This window comes from Pimephales promelas, chromosome 16, assembly GCF_988280905.1.
Source record: "Pimephales promelas chromosome 16, fPimPro1.hap1.1, whole genome shotgun sequence".
NCBI classification, from domain to species: domain Eukaryota; kingdom Metazoa; phylum Chordata; class Actinopteri; order Cypriniformes; family Leuciscidae; genus Pimephales; species Pimephales promelas.
This window is the reverse complement of record NC_142784.1, coordinates 21,916,913-21,941,162: the sequence shown is the minus strand read 5'-3', so window position 1 is coordinate 21,941,162 and position 24,250 is coordinate 21,916,913. Positions and strand designations below refer to the sequence as shown.

Genomic DNA, 24,250 nt, shown 5'->3' with positions numbered 1-24,250 from the left:
TACATACAATTCGACAGTCTGATAAGAACTGATGCATGTGAACAGAAGAAGGGGACAGTTCACCCTAAAATGAAAACCATTATTTACTCGACTCATCCTCATCGCATCATTCCAAACTTCTGAATGTCGGAGTTTCTCCTCTATACAATGAAAGTGGATGGTGACCAACGGCTGAGCTACTATAAAGGTTTTTTTCTTCTTTCCGTTTAGTTAGTAGAGTTCAGTTCCAACCCTGCTCAAACACACCAGCTGATTATTAACAAGCAGTATTGTTTAGTTGGTTTCTTCAGGTGTGTTTAATTAGGGTTGGAGCTAAAAATTCATTTTCTATAGAAACATGACTCCCAAAATTTGTCGGGTTCAATTGTTTGCAAAAATAATCAGTTTTCTGATAACTATATGGCTTTACTCAAACTGACAAACAGATATCATTTGTTAAAAGTGGAGGTAGATATAGTTAAAGATATAGTTTACACAAAAATGAAAATTCTGCCTTCAGCTACTCAACCAGTCGTCATCTCCTTCTTTTATCTGTGAAAAAAGTTATTTTGTGAAATGTCTAAAAGGCTCTTAATGCACTGCAAAATATATTTCCACAAAACAAAGAACATCAGAAAATGCAGGAAGGAGAGTAATTGACTTGTGTTCATTTTTGGGTAAAATATCCCTTAAAGTTCTCTATTTGACTGTCAAATTATTCTCAAGTGTCCACAAAACAAGTAAATTCATCAAGATTTATTTAATTTTATTTAACATTTGTTCTGGTTTATTTTTTGCTCCTTTTATAATATAAATGGACAGTCAGGTCTATACTTAGCCCCAAATTTACAGGCTATATACACAACTTAAACTTTCTCCATAGGGAAAACACACTATATTCGCATATATATAATATCAGTGTGGAAAGAGGTCTGAAAAGTTGCCCCAACAACTATACATGGTCCCAGAAATTTAAAAGAACATATTTTAAAAAGATAGCACTGAAACAGGAATCATCCATCTACATGCGAAAACAGCCACGTCAATTCGTCTATGAATGTGTACATCCTACACAAAACTGACATCTAAAATAAAAAAAAGTTCAATGCGTTTTCTCTCCCACGCTTACAGAAGCAAAACAAATGCAGGGACCCTTGCACAACATAACGCTAGTGTGATTTGTAAACCTGGTTTGCTCTTATTGGGATAACTGTTAGCGATCACAGTGTTAGTTTTAAATCAAAACCTATATACACACACACACAGGTTATATGCTCTACCTGTGTGGCGGTCAGTGCGGCTCAATACAGACATCTTCCCGTCCACGCATCCTTCCTCTATCAGACTCTTACAACTGCCCTGAAGCATAAAGATGTTCATTTAAGGAACACGGGGTGACAGCCATCCACCTTCCAATTGCCTCGGAACATTATTAGTCACAAAAACACACGCACAAAACCTCTGTAAGATGCATTCGACACACACACACGCAGTGAAATAATGAATGCATGAAATTTTAACCACTCGTGATTCTGCTACATACACAAATAACCATGTACCGCCTTTTCATATGGCCTACTAACCAACATTTATCACCAGTGGCAAGATGAAGGCATTGAATATGTTGAAATACATTCGCAAACATTGTTGCAAACTGATGGCTATCTCATAAGTTACTGTTCAGAGAATGGGGAGCACAAGCTGAATTCATACACCACTCAGTTTGATACAAGTTGGTGGCTTTGTTAGTGAAAAACGTAAGAGTGCATTGCAACAAGAGAACAATAGGGGGCGTCTGTGCAGCATTGAACAGAACTCTAGATTGACAATGTTAAAGGCACTGCTGTCAGATTCCCAATGACTCACGTGATAGTCACAGAACTAAAGTGCCTATGCCAGCTAGAGCACTACAGATAGGCTACATCATGTAAATTCGGTCATCATGTAAACATCTCACATTCGCTCCAGAAGTCTAAATCTCGAGGTGACACTGTAGTAGACTGCAAAAAAAAAAAAAAAAAAAGATTTCCTTACACAGTATTTTGTCTCATGTTCCAGTACAAATATCTAAACATTGAGGAACATTTACTTGAGAAGAAAAATATATCAAAATTCTATGGGAAAACAAGATTATATTTCTTACCACGTTGAAATATCTTTTCATTTTTTCATTTGGATACATTTTTCAGAAAACAAGACTCAATATCTTAAGTCATTTTCCTTCTCAAGTAAATGTATCTTGATTTAAGAATTTATAGATAATTCATAGATGTTTGTAAAGGAAAACAAGACAAAAACAGCAAGAAAAAGATTTTTTTTGCAGCGTCATGATGTTTTAAAGCATCAACTATAGTGTTAAAATATGACACCAAACTGACCAGGTAAGAAAAAAAGAAAAAAGAAAAAGACGACTCATTATTTACTTATCCTCATCCCATTCTAAACTTGTTTGACTTTCTTAATTCTACCGAAATTTTGAAAAATGTCTTGGTGGTTTTAACGTTTTGAACCCCATTGACTTTCATTGTATAGACAAAAAAATCATGAGCATGTTTTGAAAAGAAAGACATGCACAGAAAAGAAAGCCAAACAGGTTGTAACAACATGAGGGTGAATAAACGGTCTTTTATCTCTGTAGGGACTTCAAGAACTGCTTTGGGATTTAAGTCAGACACAACACAGTACGTTAAACCTGGTCTAATGGGAGCCGAGAAGAGACTTCGCATGAGGTGTGCTGTTAGTTGAGGAGTTAGTATGAGGTATCATGGGGGGGCGTCCTTTTAAATAAGTCATTAATACCAGTGGTTAGACGTAATAGGCTGGCTAAGAGTCGGTTTAGGCTGGGACTGGACCACAGTTTCATCATAATATACTCTACTAGAGCCTAAAACACTGAGCAGCACACAAGCACTCTAGACTTTGCCTTTACCCACACATAAAGATAAAACATCTCTTTTTGTCTTTTATTATATATCATTATATAGTATTAGACATTCAATAAATTTCTTTGCATCACTTTTTGAGTCTTTATATACTTTCATTTCATTTGGAATGTACTGAGTCCTGTTGCTTTATAGTTCGTTTAGATGCAGTGTTGTGTGTGGCTGCAGTCTCAAACAGGGCGGATGTGGTCTAAGTGTCTAGAGTCTATCTAGGGGCCTGACTGTCAGCGCTTCAGGCCAGCTTTAGCGTGCTGACTGGGAAGGAGGGCATTGTCACCATAGTGACTGGGTTGAGGACGGTCTGGCCCACCAGCTGAGGGTGATGGGTAACCACTTGAGCACCCACAGCCGTCTGCTTGCCAACCATGGCGGCTTGTGCGGCAGATACCGAAGTGCCGTTCATCTGGGCGTGAGAGAGTGTGTGCGCGATGTGGCTCATAACCGCCGGCTGTGTGACTGTGACGGGCTGAGGGTAGATTGCAGGAAGGTGGGCGACAGTGATATGGCTAATGGATTGAGGTCCGGGAGCCAGCTGCACCGAGCTCGAGGAGGATGGGGAGATGTGGGCCATGTGCTTGGAGCCTGGATGGATGACATGGTTGATGGTTTGGATGACAGAGGTGTGCGACGCCGATCCCGCGTGAGCAATGACGGTAGGTTGCAGACTCGCCGTGGTCACTATATGGGTCTGGGCCGGAGGTAGGGTCTGCAGGGCCGGAGCAGACGGTGGGCCATTGGGAGCTTGTGCTGGCATTGAGGACAAAGCGGGAGTTGTGATGAGGGCAGCGGCGGCCACAGGGGATAGTTGAGCTGACGGAATCGGGGATAACGCTTTAGACTGTTTGTGTGGGATGGAGATGTGCTGTGCTATGAGGGACAGGGCAGAATGTGACTTCTTTAACTCTGGCTGAAGCGCAGCAGGCACTTTGAGTAAGGCGTTGGCCGTGGCGGATAAGCTCTCGTCTTCAATATCTTCATCGATGTTGTCTTCGCCTTCTGTAGAGACAACAACAAAATAAAAAGGGTCAGAAACTATTACAAGATTTTTAAAAACAAGTTTAGGAACTTGGATCCTTCATTTCCCACTCTACAGATAAAGCGTTGTGAATTCGTTTCGTGTCCCTACCCCGAAGGTCTAAAATAAAACAAAATTCTGTATCAAATTTATAGACAAGACAAGCAGTTTGTTCAAGCATGGTTTTGTAGGGAATTACAAACATGCGCACATATATTCAAATGCACATAACTATAGAATCAATTCTTAATGGGCATGTGAACGCCATCAGCGTTTATCACAGGTTCACGTTTAAAGTCTGTTTAGAGACATTCATATACATTTTTACCTTACAGTTACTGTAAATCCGGCCTCTAGTTCATAAACGCCAGAGGAGAACTGGTCCCCAACTGAGCCCATTGGGTCACCTGATGGAGTTTTAGGACACCATCGGGTCACTTGATGGAGTTTTTCCTTTGGCTTGTTCAGTTGGGGATATTCAAATTAATTGACCAATCATTAATACCATTGATCAGCTCTACCAAACGTGGATGTTTTTCCACTAAGAAACGAATATTGGCATGATGTTTTGATTGATACTGTGAAGCTGCTTTGATGCAATCTATATTGTGAAAAGCGCTTTATAAATATACTTGACTTTTAGCAGATATACAGTACTGTATCTATCTATAGCAATTGAAACATTAACCCTTCTGCAAGACTAACCTGAGGCAGTGGAGGTAGAGGCCTGGTCATCATCTGGTTGCACAGTCTGTCGAATAACACGGTCGATCTCAATCACATCCAATCGCTGGCTCAGCTCGTTCTTCAGCTCAGCCAGTTTTTGCTGCAAGGCGATCTTCTCCCGCGCCAGACGTTCCATCTCATGTTCGTAGTCTTTCTCCTTCCTCTTCAGAGTCTGTAAGGGGGAAATGAAGAAATAAACACCTGAGCATTTATCCTATGCATTAAGAGCTGGCAGGGTACACAGAAAATCTATAGCCGCAAGAATTAAACGTCACCTTGCTGTGCAAAAAAAAGCATGTCAATAGAATACAACATCAGCATTCCCATGCACTTAGAGTTGGTGGCTATTTCCTTAACCCACACAATACGCCTTATTTACGGCAGCGCCATCTTTGATTTTTAATGAGAATGAAAGCGAGGCTGTGAGGGATAGACATGCATCTCTTCAATGGGCTGTACTGTTATTTAATGCGTTTTCAGATTGTTCTGCTCATGAAACACTGGAAAAATATCTTTCCAAAAAATGTCAGTTGACAAAAAACTCCCGACAACGTAAGCTGTGGAAAATTGTAAGTAATCTAGCCGCTTTATTCAGCTTTTTACAGCGGATGCCATTGGAAACACGGTAAGTCTATCCCTCACAGCCTCACTTTCATACCTGTCATGGCGCTGCTCTAAATAAGGTCTATTATTAAATGAGACCTGCTAAAGCAAAAGTAAAACATCACACAGAAAAAAAAAGGAACCAGTAACAGACATAAACTACTGGATGTGTGAGAGCTTAAAATACAGGAAGAAATGTTACATTGTAGATACACATGTTTGCAAACTATAAATGCAGAATAATATTGTGATATAAATACAGTGATAGCTTATTAGAGGCATTATCATTACAAACTAATTTTTATATCTCATTTTTATGTATAGACTGTATATATATTTAACGAGAAACACACGTTACGTAATCAGATTACATTTTGCCAAGTAACTAGTAAAATAATGCATTACTTTTAAATTACACAAATACACTTTTTGAGTTTAATCTCACTTTATTAACCAACGTCTTTGCTGCTGGCTTTGGACGATCCAATTCAACCTTAGTAAAGAGCAAAAATTACTTCAGATAAACATCACATTTGTGTTTGATTTTTTGATGTTGTTGCTGAAGTTTGAACCTTCTTCTTCTGCTATTCAGAATGGCAGCTCAGCTGAAAGGTTTGTTTGAGCTGTGCCCTCTACTGTACAGGTGTGAATTCAAATTTCCTTCTGCCTGAGGCTTAGACATTTCACTTTTGGTGTGAACAGGCCTTTAAATTTGCCAAAAATAGAGCTTCATATATAAACTTTACTATATGTATAACCTCTCATTATATATGCATTTGGGTCATTTATTTCCCTCTCTATATAAAATTATGTATTTTTTTACATTATTTCAAACATAAGATAAAAGACTCTGCTCATTCTGGTAAGGGATTATTTTGGAATTACACCCGATAATATCTCTTACTCATATCCTAATAGAGCCCAACCAAGGCTGCTGAAACTAATGTCATTTCTTATAAGGAAGCATAAGGGAATTTCTTAGACTTGTTGTAAGTAAAATGGATGTCACATGCTTCTCTGTAAGTGTGCCTGTAAACATCTATAGGCGTAGAGCTTAAGTTCCCGGTCCTTCCTGGATGTCTCGGTCAAGCACACACCTCCCCCACCGTCTGTTTTGCTTTCATCAGAGCCCTGCCATGGCTATTCTCTCATACTCACACACACACACGTGGATTACCCAAAGCATGACAGCACCTCCCACTTCTGGGAAGGCATTCACTTGGTGTGCAAGAGTACACACGCTGAGTAACATTAGTGGGTGGAGCTCATGACGCATGAGCTCGGCCAATCACAAGTGGACATCTGGGTAGTGTGAGCGTGCCAAACAAGAGTACATTTCTATCTACCCACGTAAACACACAGATACTGATCCAACTTCACAAACATGAGGTAAACTGTAGATCAGAGAAACATGAAGCTCCAAACACACGCACAGATAGAGTGAGAGGGCAGGGACAGGACGAGACACTGCACACACAGGGCAGGGCCCAAGCGACCCAGTTTCCCTGCACTGTCAGCTGACGCATGAGGAACAAACAGGCAACGAGGACACAGCAGTAGCTAAAGACCATAAGAGGATGGAGAGGAAGAGATTAAGAGGTCTGTGTACAAACAAGGAGAACTAAAAACCATGCTGCTCAGTGATGCATCAGACGTGTGAACAGAGTGAAATGTGAAGTTACTTAAAACATAATAATACATTTCAAAAATAGTTTAATGGGAAATATGGTGTTAATATATTCACAGAAAATATTGTACAATATATATATATATATATATATATAAATAAAATTTATATTATTATTATTTATAAATAATAATTATAATAATAAGAAAGTTAATGGTGCTCCCCGAGTTGTTTAATGGGTGAACAAAACTTTTAAATTACTATATATATATATATATATTTTATTTATTTTTTTACTTTTTTTTATAACTTTTAAATTACTATATGTTATAAATATTTTTTTTTTGGTCAGTATGGGGAACACTAACTATTAACAATAACTTTTGCCTCAAACTCCTAATTTACTGCTTATTATTTGTTAGCGAGGTAGTCTTTCTTTGTAGTGTTGTAGTCGAAAATATCATTTTTTTAAATATACATTTTAAAATAATATAGTAGTAGTAGTAGTTATAACAGCATTTATACTCAATATAATATTTAAAAATGAATAATATTTTTTTATATTGTATTAAACAAAACAATATAATAATATTATGAATAATAATAATTGAATTATCTTTGACTCTGAAAGGTTTATAATAAAATCTCTCTGTGGACATTGTGTTAAATGACTTTGAAGCTTGTCTAATGACATGCTCATTAGACGACTCAAAGAGCACATTCAAATTGTGGTATGTGCCAGAAAAACAGAGCATAAAAATATATAATACATTTAAAGTCACATTAACCCTCAAACACTGAACAATGTCAATGATGACAATGCACACATCACAAAGCTCATCCTTTTCCTACACCACGTGCGTTGAACAAGCATGGCATTGCAGAATCAACAACAGCGTGGAAACTAGATCCAGGCCAGTCATTTGATATGGGTACAGGTGTCTGTAGATCGCGAGACAGAAGATAAAGAGGGGCTTCCAGCTCGATAAGGTCTATTCTTCTGCACTCTTGTGAAAAATGACAGGCCACTGGGCCAATCGATACACCCCCCACATCCTTTCCAAAGCTCAGACTGCCCTTTTGCCTCCCAGAGGCGTCAGCGTCTTTAACTGTGTCTCTTTCGAAGGCTGCGTTCTCTGGAAGTCGCGTTTGTTGGCTCCATTCATCATCGGTGCTGTTTCACTACTACTTTCCAAAGAAATTATAACAATTTTTAATTAGGAATAATTATATAATGGTTTCTTTTTAGAAATAAGAGATTCTTTATGACGTATGGGGCCATTTGAAGGACACAGCCTTCGAAATGAGAGACAGCTTTTGTCTCAGCAAATTAAATGGGAGTACTGGATTGTTGTCAAGGCAACAGCTGAAAACCGTCCCAGTTGCCGTGGTAACCGGCATGGTGAGCGGGCAGCAGAGTGTGACAGCGTGAGCATGTGCTGTCTGCACTGGGCAGTGGTATAAAAAGCCTGTTTGATTGAACACCTCTCAGTGGCTCCATATATAGGTCTAGTGTGCAGGACAGGCGCTTAATGTAACAACGCTCATCTGAGTTCGGTAGAGCGTAGCGAAGGGACAATTACAAACAAACCTCAATTTGAAAGAAACCACCACCCCATCCCCCTGGATTTCTGCATGCTGATTGGTCGATAGAGCATTCCAATCATGCTAATATACATGGATATAGTAAATAGAATATGATCTGAAACACTTCTCATTATGCCAATTTCAAGGCTAAATATATAGCTAATAGCACTTTTACACCCATGTTAGCTCAACTGGACTACATTTCAACCAGAACACAAATCTAACACTGAATCTCAGTGCAAGCATTTCCTAACAATATCTTTACATCCGTCATAAAAGCCGTCTCTGATCTTTTTTTAAAAGTGCGCCCTCCAGTACATTCCTTGCAAGCTGTCTCCACCAGGCCCTCATGGACCCTTCCTCTCACCGCTGATGAAGCATGCTGACAGCTCTCTGGTCTGTGTACTACATCAGGCACAGCTCCAGCTCACAGCTGTGCATGCCTGCCTCTGTTAGTCTCACACACACACACACTGGCCTGCTCTACAAACACCCAAAACCACTGAACTCCTGATCCGTGGACTGGGGCCCCATTCCTTCCCTCCTGCTCCAGCCCAGGACAGCTAAACCGTCTCCTGACTCAATATGAGTGAGATGTTATCATCTCCTACATAGGAATAACAACATTTGGATGGTGTTTGAGGAGGAGATGAATGCGAATCATTGTCGTATATAAATCCTGGAGGACATGGAGGTAAAATCAGGTCAGTGCCTAGTAGCTGAGCTATATGTCATCTCAGGCGAAGTATTGGACAACATTTGGCGTTCTTTAATAATCAGCATTGGTCGATACGTTTTTTGGCTTGGCTGATGTAGAGGAAGCGAATATTTTACTGCGCTGAGGAAACCAGCACCTGAGAAGCAGTAAACTAAATAAGGTGGAGAATGTTAGCACCGACCCTGGTTAGCACACTTCCGTCTAACAAATCATTAAAAAGTAAAAGGTAATACTGTTTTATTCAAATTTCTTTGTGAACAATACTATAATATAGTGGTTCTCAAATTGTTGCGCCTGCCGTGGGGTGGCTCAAACAGTTACTGCAAGGGAGATCAGCAGAGGAAAAAAGAAAGAAAAAGAAAACAGCTGTGGCAACAGCATTCGAGTGTGTGATTGGTGGTTGGCTCTCTGCCTTATAAAGTGGCACCGAAAAACAATACCTCTAAAAATTCCTTCTTCAGTTGCTTCATCTAGTGTAGAAATGATACTTCAGGCAAAAATGTACAGGTCACAGTGTAAACGTGATAAAGCGCATATCGTTGCCATCACCGTTTGGTGCTACAGTATTTACATTGTTAACATTTGTTATCTCGGTTATTTACAGATACATTAATGAAGCTAAGTGACATGATGTACACCGCAGCTAGAAGCTAACGTTAACGTTTTCTAACGTCAGCCTAACGTTACGTTAGAGATTTTAAAGATAACGTTCAAATACGTTGTCGACTTAACTTAGAACAGATGAAGACATCCTAATTTAATTTATCCACGTTTAGTTGGTGTTGTCTACCGCATAACTTAATCCATGGAAGACACTTATCTCGGTTGAGATCTGGCTTGGGAATGGGTAAAAAAAAACACACCGTTGTCCAGCCTCTTGGGAACCTAGTGTTGGAGTTGCATGTACCCCATGCACACCGTTTGACCATTTTAAACTTAAAATGACAAGAAAAAAACGAATGAAAACTGACTAACTGCGATGCATTTCAATGGACGTGGAAGCAGAGAATGTCCGAGTGTATTGGGTTAGCTGCGCACTGTGACTGGCTCAGGGCGTGGCTTAGCCATAGGTCAATTGTGAACTCGCCGCTCCCATTCAACAACAGACCAAACATATACACCGGACGTAACCGTTGTCACGTTGAAAAGCCATCTATACTGGACGCGACCATTGTAAATGTCCTTTTTGTTAAGTAGCACGAGCACTTTTCATCAGTTTACTTTTGAGAATTTGTCATGTCACGCCATATCCAGTGTAGACAGAGTCACTAATTATAATGGATTTGATTGACTTTTGTCGCGTCACACCGCTAGCATGTAATGTAGAAATGATGAAAGTGATGAGTGTTTCATTGCAGGGTTTTCCATATCAAAATATATTTTTTTTTAGTGTAATGATTTGATAGTGAGGTGGGATCGGGGGTGCCAGACTTTTAAAAGTGTTGATGATTGGACAAAAAGAAAACGCTACTATTATCGGTATCTAAGGTATAAATCTGTTTATTTTAGGCTTTATCGCTTACCCAGCACTCTAAAGGCCTATTCACACCGCACAGACAAACACCAACAATCAATTTGACCATTGGATCTAGAATTTTGTGAAAAATCCTCATGTTCACACTGCAACTACAGACACAGACAAACACCGATTGAAAACCAACCCGACCAACGCCATTAGGGGTAACACACTGATCCGACAAAACCCAACAAACGTGTTTGTTAGCATTTGTCTGTGCAGTGTAAATAGGCTATGAGATATAGACATTAGGCATAAAAAATAAATAAATATCGTACGACTACAATAAGAGACAAACATTTTTTTTTTTCAAAATCTGTCAGAACAGCAGCTCTCGAACTTAGGGACGAGGGATGAGCTGACAGTGGCTCTTATTAGCTTATGTAGTTGATTTCTCGAAAGCGGAGCACACGACCTCCCCCTCCCCCATCGGTTTGCTATCTTCAGTTACTCACTTAAGCTCCGCCCCCATGGCTATGAACATGCAAGTTTGCATTTGCGTCGTCACGTTTTTGGATATACAAGTGTGCGTGCATATGATGGATTTGTATGAGGTAAAAATTGACCTGATGTTGTCACATGCAGTGTTAGATGAGGAAGGGGGGTCCTGTGTTTGCAGACTCCGTTCTGCAGAACAAAAGAAGGGAGAGAGAGAGAGCATATGAGCCACGTTGCAGCCACGCTCTTCCTCATAAACAAGCCTGCAGTCAAAGATATTCCGTGACTCCAGTTTGAGGCATTTGGAAACTCGGCCTATTCAAGCACAGCTGTAAATCTCTCTGGATCTCTGGTTTGACATGGTGCTGAAAAAGAGGAAGTCTTGTACTGCAGTTTAAAATTGTGTGAAGAGAGAAAGCTCAACCTACAACATTAATTTCCTGCTACTGCTTGTTAACAGTTCAGGCTTGATTAAACCCATTCTGGGATGTCATCAATGTCAAACGTAATCTTTTTTCACTTGGGAGGTTGTCAGAAAGATCTTTAAAAAGAACATTGATCCTGGCTCACCTAATTCCCTAGAGTAGATTAAACACACGAAAAAACAAACAAACTAGTGATTAATTATTTATATTATGTTTTTATTGATGTAGACTATTGATTATTTATATTAAAAATACAAATACACACAGTTCAAAAGTTTGAGGTCAGTAACACTTTATATAGAAAGGGAGCATGAAATTGAACAAAACTTACAGTAAAGACATTTATTATATTACAAAGGATTTCTATTCATTAAAGAAAATGGGGAAAAAATTAAAGAAATGATCTTTAATCAAAGAAATGCAGCCTTGGCGAGCATAAGAGACTTCTTAAAACATTAAAAACTCTTTCCAACCCCAAACTTTTGATTAACAGTGTATTAAAAACTATATTTGCCAATCTTTAAATTTAAACAGGATATATGAATTAGGTTGGCATTTTATAATCGCAACTGAGCTAGATAGTCAATAAGAGCACCTTTTTCATGTTAATAACTAATATACTAATAATAGCTTTTTTATGTTAATAACTAATAGCTAATAACTCTTTTTGTCCTAATAGATTTGAGTGACATGAGGATGAAAAGATGACAGGATTTTCCATTTAAAGCAAATGATCTGCAGATGGTGCTGACATTTACCAAAGAATACTTGCTGAATCAGCTACATTGGAATTGCAGTGGCTTGTACAAAAACAAATGAGTCTTTCAGCATACGTTTTAGCAATCATGTGATCCTGCCCACAAGGACAAGCCACTAGTTTCTGCAAAGCATGAAATACATGACCAACTAACCCACATCGGCCTCGCTTTCACACTACTACACAAAGGCAGGAAATGAATCAGGTGTATTCCTTCTGGTTTTGCACATCCTGATGATATGTCTAATCACAATCCTGCTGATCGTGACACATCAGGGTTGACGCCATAGACTGTAAAACAGGTTGGTGCAAAGATAAATCTGCGTCATAAAGCACACTGATATTTACAACTGACCTTGTAGACTTCCCAAACCACCACAAACATGCATAAATAAGTTTAAAAAAACAAAACAATTTGTCAATATTTTAATCAGGTTGAAAAACAAAACATCAGTCTCACAGTCAGCACTGAAACACAATGCACTGCAACCTGCTTCGCAAAAACAGGTCCTGCAAGTTTCCTTAAATAAAAGGCAGCACCTAATGCGGGGGTTTCAGGGATGTGGCTAAACTAAGATGGAGCTCTACGAGTGTGCCGTGCTGCGGCAGGAACAGCGGCTGGAGGGGTGACGTCACGAGGCTCTGTCTAGCCATGTGCTCGCTACTCATGTGGCCGTGGCAGGGAACATGACTGGGGGAAGGAGGAAAAAGCACAGAAGGAGGGAGAAATGGAGGAGGAGCTCTGTGCTAAATGAGAACGGCAGGGAAACTCCTGAGACTTATCAGGACTGCAGGATAACATTTAAAGAAACAGTCACCATAATCTGTTCCCTGTCTGGACTACGTTATGAGATATAAAATGAGACTGGTCTAGCAAGGAATATTAATATATAGCTGCAAATTGCAAAATAACAATAGAGAGAATGAGTCAAAATCACTGTCGAGTGACTACTTCCTCAAGACTTTCCAAGACAAACAATTTTCTCGGAAAATTTTCAGAGAAATGAAACAAACTTTTTTTCACCCGCCATTTTTCATTGTAATATTTACATCTTATATTTTATTTAATCCCTATTTCAATTACCAAAAACAATTGTAATAGTTTTAGAGCGATACGGTACCATTTAAAACTAAAGTTGTATTTGTTAATATTATTTAAAGGATATAGTTTAGCTTTTATTTTTATATGTTCATCCTATAGTGCAATATTGTTCCATTTGTTAACATTATTATTTACAATTTTAATTTTAACAATTACTAGCATATTACTAAAATATAAAGTAGTATCTGTTAATATTATTTAAAGGATCTGAGCTAACATTAACAATTCACAGTTGTGTTTTTATTAACAACGATTAATGAATACAGTAACAATCGTATTGCACATTGTTAGTTAAAGCTAGGGTATACGATTTCAAAGATTGTTCTTTATTAATATCCTCGTTTAGATGCTGGTTATGGTTATATAGTACAATCCTAACAATATGAATAGAAAAAAGAACGAAAAAAAATCCATTCACTCTATTGGCTGTACAGCCGCAGAAAAGTTGACCAATGTAAGCTGTACGGCCGCACAGCTTATATTGGTCAACTGCTCTCATCCAATCACCAGCTCCTCTTGAAACTCCGCCTGGCGCTCGCGTCTCCAACCCAACCGCACCCGCCCCCCTCCGTGCGTGAGCAAACAGCTGACAGACTGTCTATGGTAGCTAGCTAGTAGCATCAGATCAGCAATGGATAAAGCAATGGATAAAAATATAAACAACAACAGCAAGCGGCCCCTGCTTGCCTCTACTGTAAAGTTTGGACGCAAGAGAAAGTCTGTGGAGGAAAGATCAGAGATTAAAAAGAAATGTGAAGAACGCCGGACTCCAAGTAGGATAAATATAGTGTCCTTCATTGACCATTGGAGAAAGCTTCAGGGAGATCTGGGGCTGAAAACAACGCTGACACGGATGACTTTTTGTTGAGCAGGTAAACATTTATTTATTCTTTTATGGTGTGACGTGTTACGTCGCTTTTTATCAGTTTGACAACTTGCTCATGCTGCCAGTCGGCATTGGAATGTTAGCCGTTTAGCATCGCTTATCATGAGTCAAAGTAATTATATTTCCTGTTCGAGGTTTCTGTTCGAGCCGATCGGAATTTGAACAAGATGCGCTGCATGCTGCAATAACAATTACTGAAAACCTTAGCAATACTAGTAGTATTATAATGGTGGTGGGGAGTTTAGAACATTTCATGTGTTGCTAATCTTGCGTTGACGTGAACTCAAACGTGACATACGTCAGGGATCAGGTAGCACAGAGGGGAGGGGGGTGTGTGTGGAGGGGCGTTTTTTAAAACTTCCCTACCGTCTCGACCGATTTTTAACATCGTATACCATAGCTTTAAAGGATTATCTAACGTCAACTGATGGGACCTTATTTTAAACTATTACCATTTTAATGAACAATAACAACACTGGTATGTTACCGTCTGCCCTAAACACAGATTGACGCAATTTGTCCCGTGATTGATGAATCACAATCAATTATTTCACTATTAATGTCAAAAAAACACATCGGGCACGAATCAGGTGCCAAGAAGATGAATAAAATAAAGAGTAATCTCATCAAACAATCCTTTTACTAAGTTCCAGGAGAAGCTGATTGGCCGCTGAGGGGAGAGTGGGTGGGGCCTCCGCCCATGGCCCGCGGCCAGCCTGGACACACACTGTGCCACTGCCACCTCCAGAGACCATAGCAAAACACACTTACACACAAACACAACACAAATCATTAAAAGAGAAGCCCCGTGATCTGCAGACACACACTAATCTTTTAGCAGGAACACAGAACAAAACAGAAAGGGAGACGGTGAGATACTGGCTGGGAAACAGCTCATATCAATGACTGACTAGTTAAAAAATAGACATGAACTTCTCACACGCCTATTGTCCAGGATAAACATTCATAGACAGTAATTATTCAGTGTCACGAATAATAAAACAACCAATTTAACAAGTAGTTAAATTAATAATATTTTTTAAACAAATTATCATTTAAATTAATTTGCGTTTCAACACTGTTCTGTACTAGACAAACATTTCTCAGGTTGTAAAACCACATATATTTCATTTGACTATATAGTTGAATAAATGTGTTTTATTCATATACAGATACAAATACATAAATGTATTTTAAACGATGTAGTCACTACAATTGACTTTGTAGTTTAAAAATACATTTATGATCCGGACATTTAAAATCTAGACTAAAACAGCTTCAATGTAGTTAACTGTTTTATAAGTAACATATAGTGTACCTATTACTTCTTTATCCAGTACTGTTTCAAACTAGATCTCAAAATATGAATTTTCCAAATACAATATACCGTATATTCAAAACACTTCCCAGAATACTGAACACATCCTGCAGAAATCCTAGCAAATGGCTGGTTGTTTTCAACAGGCCATGTGCTTTAAATAAATACACCATAAGCCTGATTGAGCAACAGGCAGCAGAAAGCGATAATGGTTCGTCTGGTCGGTCTGTCGGCTTTAGAGAGGGAGGGGGATCCAGTGACACGACTTCTGTTTCCACACTGCCCTAGTTTCCTGCACGCCTTGCGCCTCGGCTAAATCAAATCCTTTGATTTGATTGGATTTCTCCTTCTTCTAAAGGGTGTGCCTGTAGGCGAGCACATGTGTGAATGAGGCGCTGGTTTAATCAGATAGAGCAAAGCTTATGATCACGGTTTACATGAACCAAATGAAGCGACGGTTAAGGGAAGGTGCTCTGCTCACACAGCAGGAGAGAAGCAATCCATGTAATCTCGAGCTTAAGATCAATTAAAGAAGCCCTGGAAATATCTCATTTTCAATCTTCAGACAAAAACACTGCAACTAACAAAGTCAAGAACGCCTCATCGGGTGGTGCTCCCTTCTGCTCGAGCATTGAAGTATATTTACATGTGTAAATATACACCTCAAGTCAAGGTCAGATGACGTGGCAAGAGATGCAGATGCACAGCAGACGGTGAATATCTGTCACCAGAGACAGTGTTGGACTTACCTGAATGTATCTCAAAGCACTTCTCAGAACGCTCAGATTGGAGGTCTTCTTTTCATCAACATTAGGGATGTTCTTCTTCAGAGTCTCAAAACACTCCTTTAAGTGTGCACGTCTGAAAAAAGAAGATCATTTCGAATTAGAGGAGTTATAATCGACTAAGGTTATTCCTAGTGTCAGCATTCACGTATTATTTATGATTTTAATATTTTTATATAACTACAAAAGGCCAATAGCAAAATCTGTTTTTGATTTATTTGTATACATCAATCAATGGCAGACTTGTTTGAAACATCTTTATTTTTGGCACACAAATTATATGAGCATTCAAATATTCATTTTGTTTATTTAAAGAAAAGTATTTGTTAATTCAGCGAGGACACATTCAATTGATCAAAAGTGAAAAGAAAAGTAGTTCCATTTAAGGACTACTTCAAATAAATACTGTTCTTTGAAACTTTCTATTAATCAAAAATCCTTGAAAAAAAAAATCACGCTTTCCATAAATATATTAAGCTGCGCAACTGTTTTCAACTGATTATAATATTCAGAACCAAATCACCTTATTTAAAATAGAAAACAGTTAAAAATTAGGGCTGTCAAACGATTAATCGCATCCAAAATAAAAGTTTGTGTTTACATAATAAATGTGGGTGCACTGTGTATAATTATTTTATTTATATATATAAATATATGAAGAGTTCAGATGCAAAAGCCTCTAAATGCCATTTGAAATTTTCTTCTTTAATGATGATTTTTTATCAAACTTGTATATTTAAGTTCAATAATTTCACTTAAATGGCAATGATAATTACCTATTAATTGATATTTAAGTGAAATTCCTGAACTTAAATATACAAGTTTGATAAAAATCATCATTAAAGAAGAAAATTTGCATCTGAACTCTTCATATATATAAATACACACGCATGCATCTATATTTAAGGAAAAATATATATTTTATATATAAAATATTTATATTTATATATAATATAAATTATATATAAATCTATATTCAGTATATACATGAAAATATTTCTTAAATATATACAAGCATGTGTGTGTATATATATATATATATATATATATATATATATATATATATAAAATAATTATATACAGTGCACCCACATTTATTATGTAAACACAAACTTTTATTTTGGATGCGATTAATCGTTTGACAGCCCCATTTAAAATTAGAAGAATATTTCACAACATTACTGTGTTTTTGATTAAATAAATGCAGCCTTGAGCACAAGAGACTTCTTCAAAAGCATTTAAAAGTCTTACCCTCCCAAAAAATTTGAATGGTAGTGTACACTTTCCATCACCTTCAATGTAGAAAAGCATTGGGTGAAAGTCATTTGATAGAGGTAAACCAAAAGCAAACAAAGACGAACTTACCTGTTTTTTTCAAGCTTATTGTGCACCTCTCTCGTCCCTGCCCTGTAAACACGTCATACACGTCTTTAATAGTTAGCTCCCAAACATAATACAAACTCACAGCCATAAAACCCACCATAAAGTTCTCATGTGATTCAGCCTTAAACACTGGTCAACATGGTCATAAATGACAGCTTCACTCCCTCACTCACCCGCCAGGTCTTTTCTTGCCATCCAAACTGCGGTGGTCATCGGACGGGCTGAGTTGTGCGGAAGAAGGTCCAGGCTGGGGGAGAAGTGCATGCTGGGAGGCCGCCATAATGGAGTCCGGGAAGGTTTGGTGCTGCTGGGCCAGTTTGGTGCTATTGAACTGAGACAGTGATGTGGTTTCTGCCTTCACCTGAGACGGGATGAGGGGGCGCTGGTGCAGTGCCTGCTGGTGTGGCAGCGAGTGGGCATCTTTTCTGGGTGGCGTGAGGTGGGGTGCTGCCGACGGGCTGAGAGATGTGGTGGGGGGTGGAGGGAGGGCGGGAGGAGTGGAGGCTACCACCGGGATAGGGATGACTGTGATGGGCATAGTGGGGGGAGGGGGAGGGGGTGGGGGGAGAGGCTGGGCCGGGGCAGCTATGTAGCGATGCTCAGGTCCGGACTCCTCCACCCAGGTCAATTGGTTCATTCGAATGGGCTGAGTATAAGAGTTGACTTCTGCTCTCCGCTTCTCCGCCTCCTGTTCACGGCGCCGCCTGTCCTGAAGCTCATTCTCTTCTGTCGAAAGAAATATAGGAAAATATTCATTAATTATACACATTCAGAAACTATCGAATCTTCAATGTCACATAAAGATACTTTCATAAAACATCTTTTTAAGGAATGTACCGATGTTATATTTTTGGAATGAACCAATTGTTTTCATGTAATGGCTGTTAACGAATGAATGGCCAGATTTAAAATAATATATAATATATTGTTCAAACAGTAAAAATTAATTCGAATTTTAATCTAAAAATCAATCATTATATCAGTCTATAAACATTCAGGTAACATCTATAACAAAAATACAAGATAATAAATCATCTAAATGGATGTCCTCTCTCTCTCTCTCTCTCAGTATGATCCAGTAAACAGTGTTCAAGGAAATGTAAGAGACTGAACTTTATTTTAAACACTGCAGGTAACCTTTGACCTCACACATATGATACGATAACATTTCGGGCACATAATGGAGACGAGGCAGCCACAAATTAGTATAGGTCAATAAAGCAGCCTGTGATTATATCTGTCTTCTCCTTTAAATGAGCTTTTGTGTGAGTACAGACAAATAAGTGTTATTTTTTAACAATGGGGGATAGAGACTACACTGTTAGAGCACATTGTGTACAGGCTTCAGGCTAAAGTTTCTCTGGGCTAAATGGAAACACGATTCTTGCCCCCTCCCTTACTATAATCCCTTCTTCAGCAGGCCTACACCAAAAGACCACAGGATGGCCTTCTGAACCTCCGCCAAACCTTCAGTATCAATTATACATGCCGTTTCACCCTACTTGACACTGTTTACAAAAAAACGTACAGACACTGGAGAGACACGCAATCTTTTTTTTCACTTATTAGACAGGAGAACTAGAACCAGGATTTCCACTGCTGTTCACCAGTAAAGAAATTAAGGAAGTAATGTCTATTTTAGGTGAAAGGATTGCCCCACAGACTGAACATTCAATCACGTTGTTTTTTTTCCCCCAGTTAAATGTTTATCCCAGTTTAATGTGCAAACCCAGGTAACTAAAAGTAACCCATTCGTAGGTTGATTTTCCTGAAAAGTATGTACACACACAGTAATTAAGGTTTTTGAAAGACATCACTTTTGCTCACCAAGTTTACATTTATTTGATAGAAAACACAGTAAAAACAGTTATTGTGAAATATTATTACAATTTTAAAAAAAAACAGTTTTCTATTTTAATATATTTTATCCCTGTGATGGCAAAGCTGAATTTACAGCAGCCATTACTCTGCATTAACACTGAATTCACCTGATAAATGTATAGGTTTTGCTCAGCTAAAGTACATTTAGATATTAGCTCACGGTTGTGGGGCTGAAGGAGAATTATCCTGATCAGAGGTTTTGTGGTTAATCCAAGTCAATTAATTCCAAAAGTTCTCTATACAGGGACGTTTCCTCCATAATCTATGTAACAAAAACAAAATAAAGCAAATAATACAAAATGTGACATTTAAATCCAACGTCGAAACTCGCTGGTTACAGTGGGAGTCCATGTCTCTCTTGCCTTCCCTGAGCCCATTGAGTTTTTAACAGACCCCCTAAAGCTTGTGGTGGGTTTGGTTGGGGGGGGGGGGGGGGGGGATTGAGAATGAAAAGGGGAAAAGTCAGTGAAAGTGGGCAATGCCTCCATCACGCTATGATTGTTTCCTGCGATAAATCCCGCCTCTTTTTTTTGTGTGTGTTTCGCATTCGTGATTTAGTCTAATTGAACAGACTAGTGTTACCTGGCATATCAATTTAAACTTGGACTTTACCTCATTCCAGAACACCAGTGCCTGCAAACCACTGCCCTATATGCATGTCCCGAACCTATCAGCCAATTAACGCCAATTAAAACATTAAAAATGTCTAATTGTGCAATCTAATGCTACTTGTTTTAAAAATCCTCTTAACGCCCAGGGTAGTAAAGAGGTCACAGGCATATAAGGGTGCCCTACATAAAATGAAAAGACACAGGTGTGTGTGTGTGTGCACCTGAAACATCATGAATCTCATTAGGGTGAAAAGCAGGACAGCATCAAATCATGTGCACTCAGAAGATAATGAGACTTAAGACAGTCATTCTTATCATGTGTGTCAGCGAAGGGGGTGGTGAAAGTGCTCCAACCTAATCTCAGCGCAGCAATCCACCCCCAACCAGTCACCACTGTGCTATTTGAACAGCGCAAGCTGGGGGGGTGTGGATGTCTAGTTCATATGGAACCAAACAACCAATTACGAGAATACACAAGGAAGCACAATACACATGAAAAAGCAAGTCTTTCAAGTCAACACAAGTGAAATGTGATAGTTTGGTTCCTCCCTTATCTGACATTAAGAGTAATGTGACACACACACACATATATATATATATATATATATATATATATATAAATACATTCTTCTAGAATGATCATTCTATATCAAGCTTGTATATTTAAGTTTAGTAATTTCACTTAAATGGCAATGGAGATTACCTATTAATTGTCATTTATTTGAAATTACTGAACTTAAAGGAGTAGTTCACTTTTAAAAAACTTTTGCTGATAATTTACTCACCCCCATGTCATCCAAGATGTCCACGTCTTTCTTTCTTCAGTCGAAAAGAAATTAAGGTTTTTGATGAAAACATTCCAGGATTTTCTCCATATAATGGACTTTACTCGGAACCAAACGCTTCAAGGTCCAAATGACACTTTCAGTGCAAACTGTTCAAAGGGCTTTAAACGATTCCAGACGATGAATAAGGGTCTTATCTAGAGAAACCATCGGTCATTTAAAAAATAAATAAAAAAGTTTAAGTTTTATAAGCACATATGCTCGCCTTGCTCTGTTCTGTGATGAGCGATCGTGACTCTCCTGTTCAAACTCGTTCATCAAAATGAACGAGTCATGACTCGAAGGGTCCTAGATAAGACCCTTATTCAGAGTCTGGTCTCGTTTAAAGCCCTTTGAAGCTGCACTGAAACTTTCATTTGGACCTTGAACCGTTTGGTTCCCAATGAAGTCCATTATATGGAGAAAATCCTGTAATGTTTTCATCAAAAACCTTAACTTTTTTTTCGACTGAAGAAAGAAAGACGTGGACGTCTTGGATGACATGTGGGTGAGTAAATTATCAGCAAAAAATTTTTAAAAGTGAACTACTCCTTTAAATATACAGGCTTGATAAAAATGATCATTCTAGAAAAAAAAGAAATTCAAATGGGACAGAGAGGCTTTTGCATCTGAACTCTTTATACACACACACACACACACACACATATATATATATAGCTGTCAAATCGATTAACAGTATCTAACAAAAGTTTTTGTTCACATAATATGTGTGAATATATGGTGTGTGTGGTACATAAACACAAAAATATTTTTGTATAGATACGTGTGTGGGTATAAACAGAACACACACAGACATATATACAAATATATTTATATATATATATATATATACACACACAAGAAAATATATTATGTAAACAAAAACTTTTATGTTAGATGCGATTAATCGATTTAAAAGCACTGTATATTGTCGGACAAGGAAGAGAAGCCCTCAGGTGTTTCTTTACATAATTCCCATGGACAACACCTGTGACCTGACTGTCCAAAGTATTTTGGTATACTTATTTAACACCTACAGTGGGCAAAGGGTAACTGCACAAAGGAAATAACTGTCCACCAGTTTGCAATACAATTTACAGCCCAGCTTAAAATGCTGTCTGAATGCTTTTACCAAGTCACATGATGAGTAGAATTACAGTCAGCTGTGGTGAAATACAGAAGTGAAACTGAGAAGAGTTTTACCCCCCCCCCCCCCTTTAGACTGGAGTAAAATACACGCATGTTCGTAAAAAAATAGAGCATTTAAACACTGCCTATGAGAGGCCATTTGTGGCACTTTAGAATACGATATCAAATGAGACATAGAAAATAAGCTGAAAAATCAAATAAGAAATATGTTTTTATAATTTGTTTGTTTTATTTATCAAGCACAATTACAAAAAAATTTAAACTCAGCTGACCAGAGTGCTGAACAAAGCATTAAACAAAAGAAACACAGGGCAAACCACACATTCATGACAGAAGCTCAGTGTATTGAAAGCCAAGAAAACGTTTAAAGACTGTGCCGATCTGATATACACTGAAAGGCTTTTCCACAGCCTAGGGCTGGCAATAGCAAATGCTCTATCTACTCTATAATTTTTATAATTGGAATAAGTAATTAATAATACCGATAAGTATTCAATTTGAATGTACAAAAATAAAACATAATATTCATTCATGTTCAGGTCAACTTCATGAAGCATGAAATACAGTATTATATATATATATATATATATATTCAATAAATAATGCACACAGAACTGCCTCCTCCTAACTGGGAGTGGGAAATCCGTAATATCGCAATTATCAATTCATAATAACATAATAAATAAATGTTCATCAATAAATTCTATACATTTTCAAGTATCTTTGACATCAATATCTAAACTGATTTAAGGGGTTCTCAATTGATTGAGTGATCCTAAAGAAAAAAGCTTGTCATTCTTTCAGTACTTGGCTAAGAGCAACACGATGATCCAAAAAAAAAAATACAGGAGTGCATACTGTGCGTTATATAACTGCAGTACATTTCGGAAACGCAAGCAGGGGGTTACTGTCCTACTTTCCCTCTGGTTGTAAACCCCCTCCCTACACAGAGGATCGCCTGGCGCGCACATGGAGGAAAGAGGGAGGGCTCTGTCCACGCGGTTCTTACAAAAAGGCGTGGCTATGACAGATACGTCAACCAGGCAGGCGCTTAAGAGGCGTGGCTACGGCTGACACGTCACCGAGGAGCTTCAGAAAGCGCTAGTGGACGTATGCAGCGCGGGAGAGAAAACAATAGTGAGAAAAATAAGCCGTACACTATTACGCTGCAGAACACCATAATAAAATTAAATACCACATTACACCCATCCCTTCCTACAGAAAGAATGCAGATAAGAGCTGCGCAATGTGACATTTCAAAAATTATGTAAAGAGAAACTGGCACTCGCGCACGTACTTGTAAGCCACCGCCCTTAAATTCAAGCAGGTATGTTTTCCTACATCGACACAGTAAATAAGTGTTCAATCACTAACTACCTCAACAGTCAAAGCAGATAAACATACATTCTCTGCATTTTAACGCATGGCTGTCACTATGCGAAAAACATCAGTTTACTACACTAGAAAGTAAGCGTAAGGATATTATACTGTAGTTTTGCAGAGTATTATTATCGGATTATTCACAACACAAATCTTGCATGTCACGCACTAACGTTACACCGAATCAGCCTGTGACATCACATGCAACAATGTCTCAAATTAACCTGGTACTCCATTAGAGAACAACACTGATTCAGTAAAGTGACCCTCTGCCTGTTATAGAAGACTGCAACCCCATAATTTTCATTTCTTACCACGTGCTTTCTGTTGTTGCAGGGCTTGCAATTCCAAAAACTTCGCCGCCTCTAAAAGCGTCTCGATACTCATCTCTTTTTCGTGTTATGGTCCAGAAAACGATTGGAGAACTGAATTAAAATGCTAACTAGTTAGATTCAAAAGCTTCTGCTCGGGATCCAATCTTGTCGTCTATAAAAAAAAAATATATAAAAAAAAAAGGAAAGACGTGACTGGATCCCCCTTGAAGTCACTGTTCCACACGCACGTAGAGGAGTCACAACAAGATGGCGGGTTATTCAGT

At 38.4% G+C, this 24,250-nt stretch overlaps 1 protein-coding gene across 1 annotated transcript; it reads right to left on the bottom strand.

Annotated features, from left to right (window-relative positions):
* Positions 1-720: 720 nt before the first annotated feature.
* Positions 721-24,250, bottom strand: mnta (MAX network transcriptional repressor a). Its single transcript, XM_039670831.2, has 6 exons — positions 23,967-24,250; positions 17,981-18,533; positions 17,790-17,831; positions 16,389-16,500; positions 4,642-4,834; positions 721-3,917 (listed from the first exon to the last, which is right to left on the bottom strand). Exons 1-6 carry the CDS (start codon positions 24,037-24,039, stop codon positions 3,154-3,156), a joined length of 1,737 nt encoding a protein of 578 aa, XP_039526765.2. The 5' UTR covers positions 24,040-24,250; the 3' UTR covers positions 721-3,153.

What these genes read in the sequence shown, in the direction of transcription:
- mnta (XM_039670831.2), bottom strand. Translation starts at nt 24,039, where the DNA reads ATGAGTATCGAGACGCTTTTAGAGGCGGCGAAGTTTTTGGAATTGCAA. An exon ending in GTGCTTTGAGATACATTCAG is followed by an intron (nt 4,835 to 16,388) that starts GTAAGTCCAACA and finishes TCCCCCTTACAG; the next exon opens with ACTCTGAAGAGGAAGGAGAA. An exon ending in CTCTACCTCCACTGCCTCAG is followed by an intron (nt 3,918 to 4,641) that starts GTTAGTCTTGCA and finishes TTGTCTCTACAG; the next exon opens with AAGGCGAAGACAACATCGAT.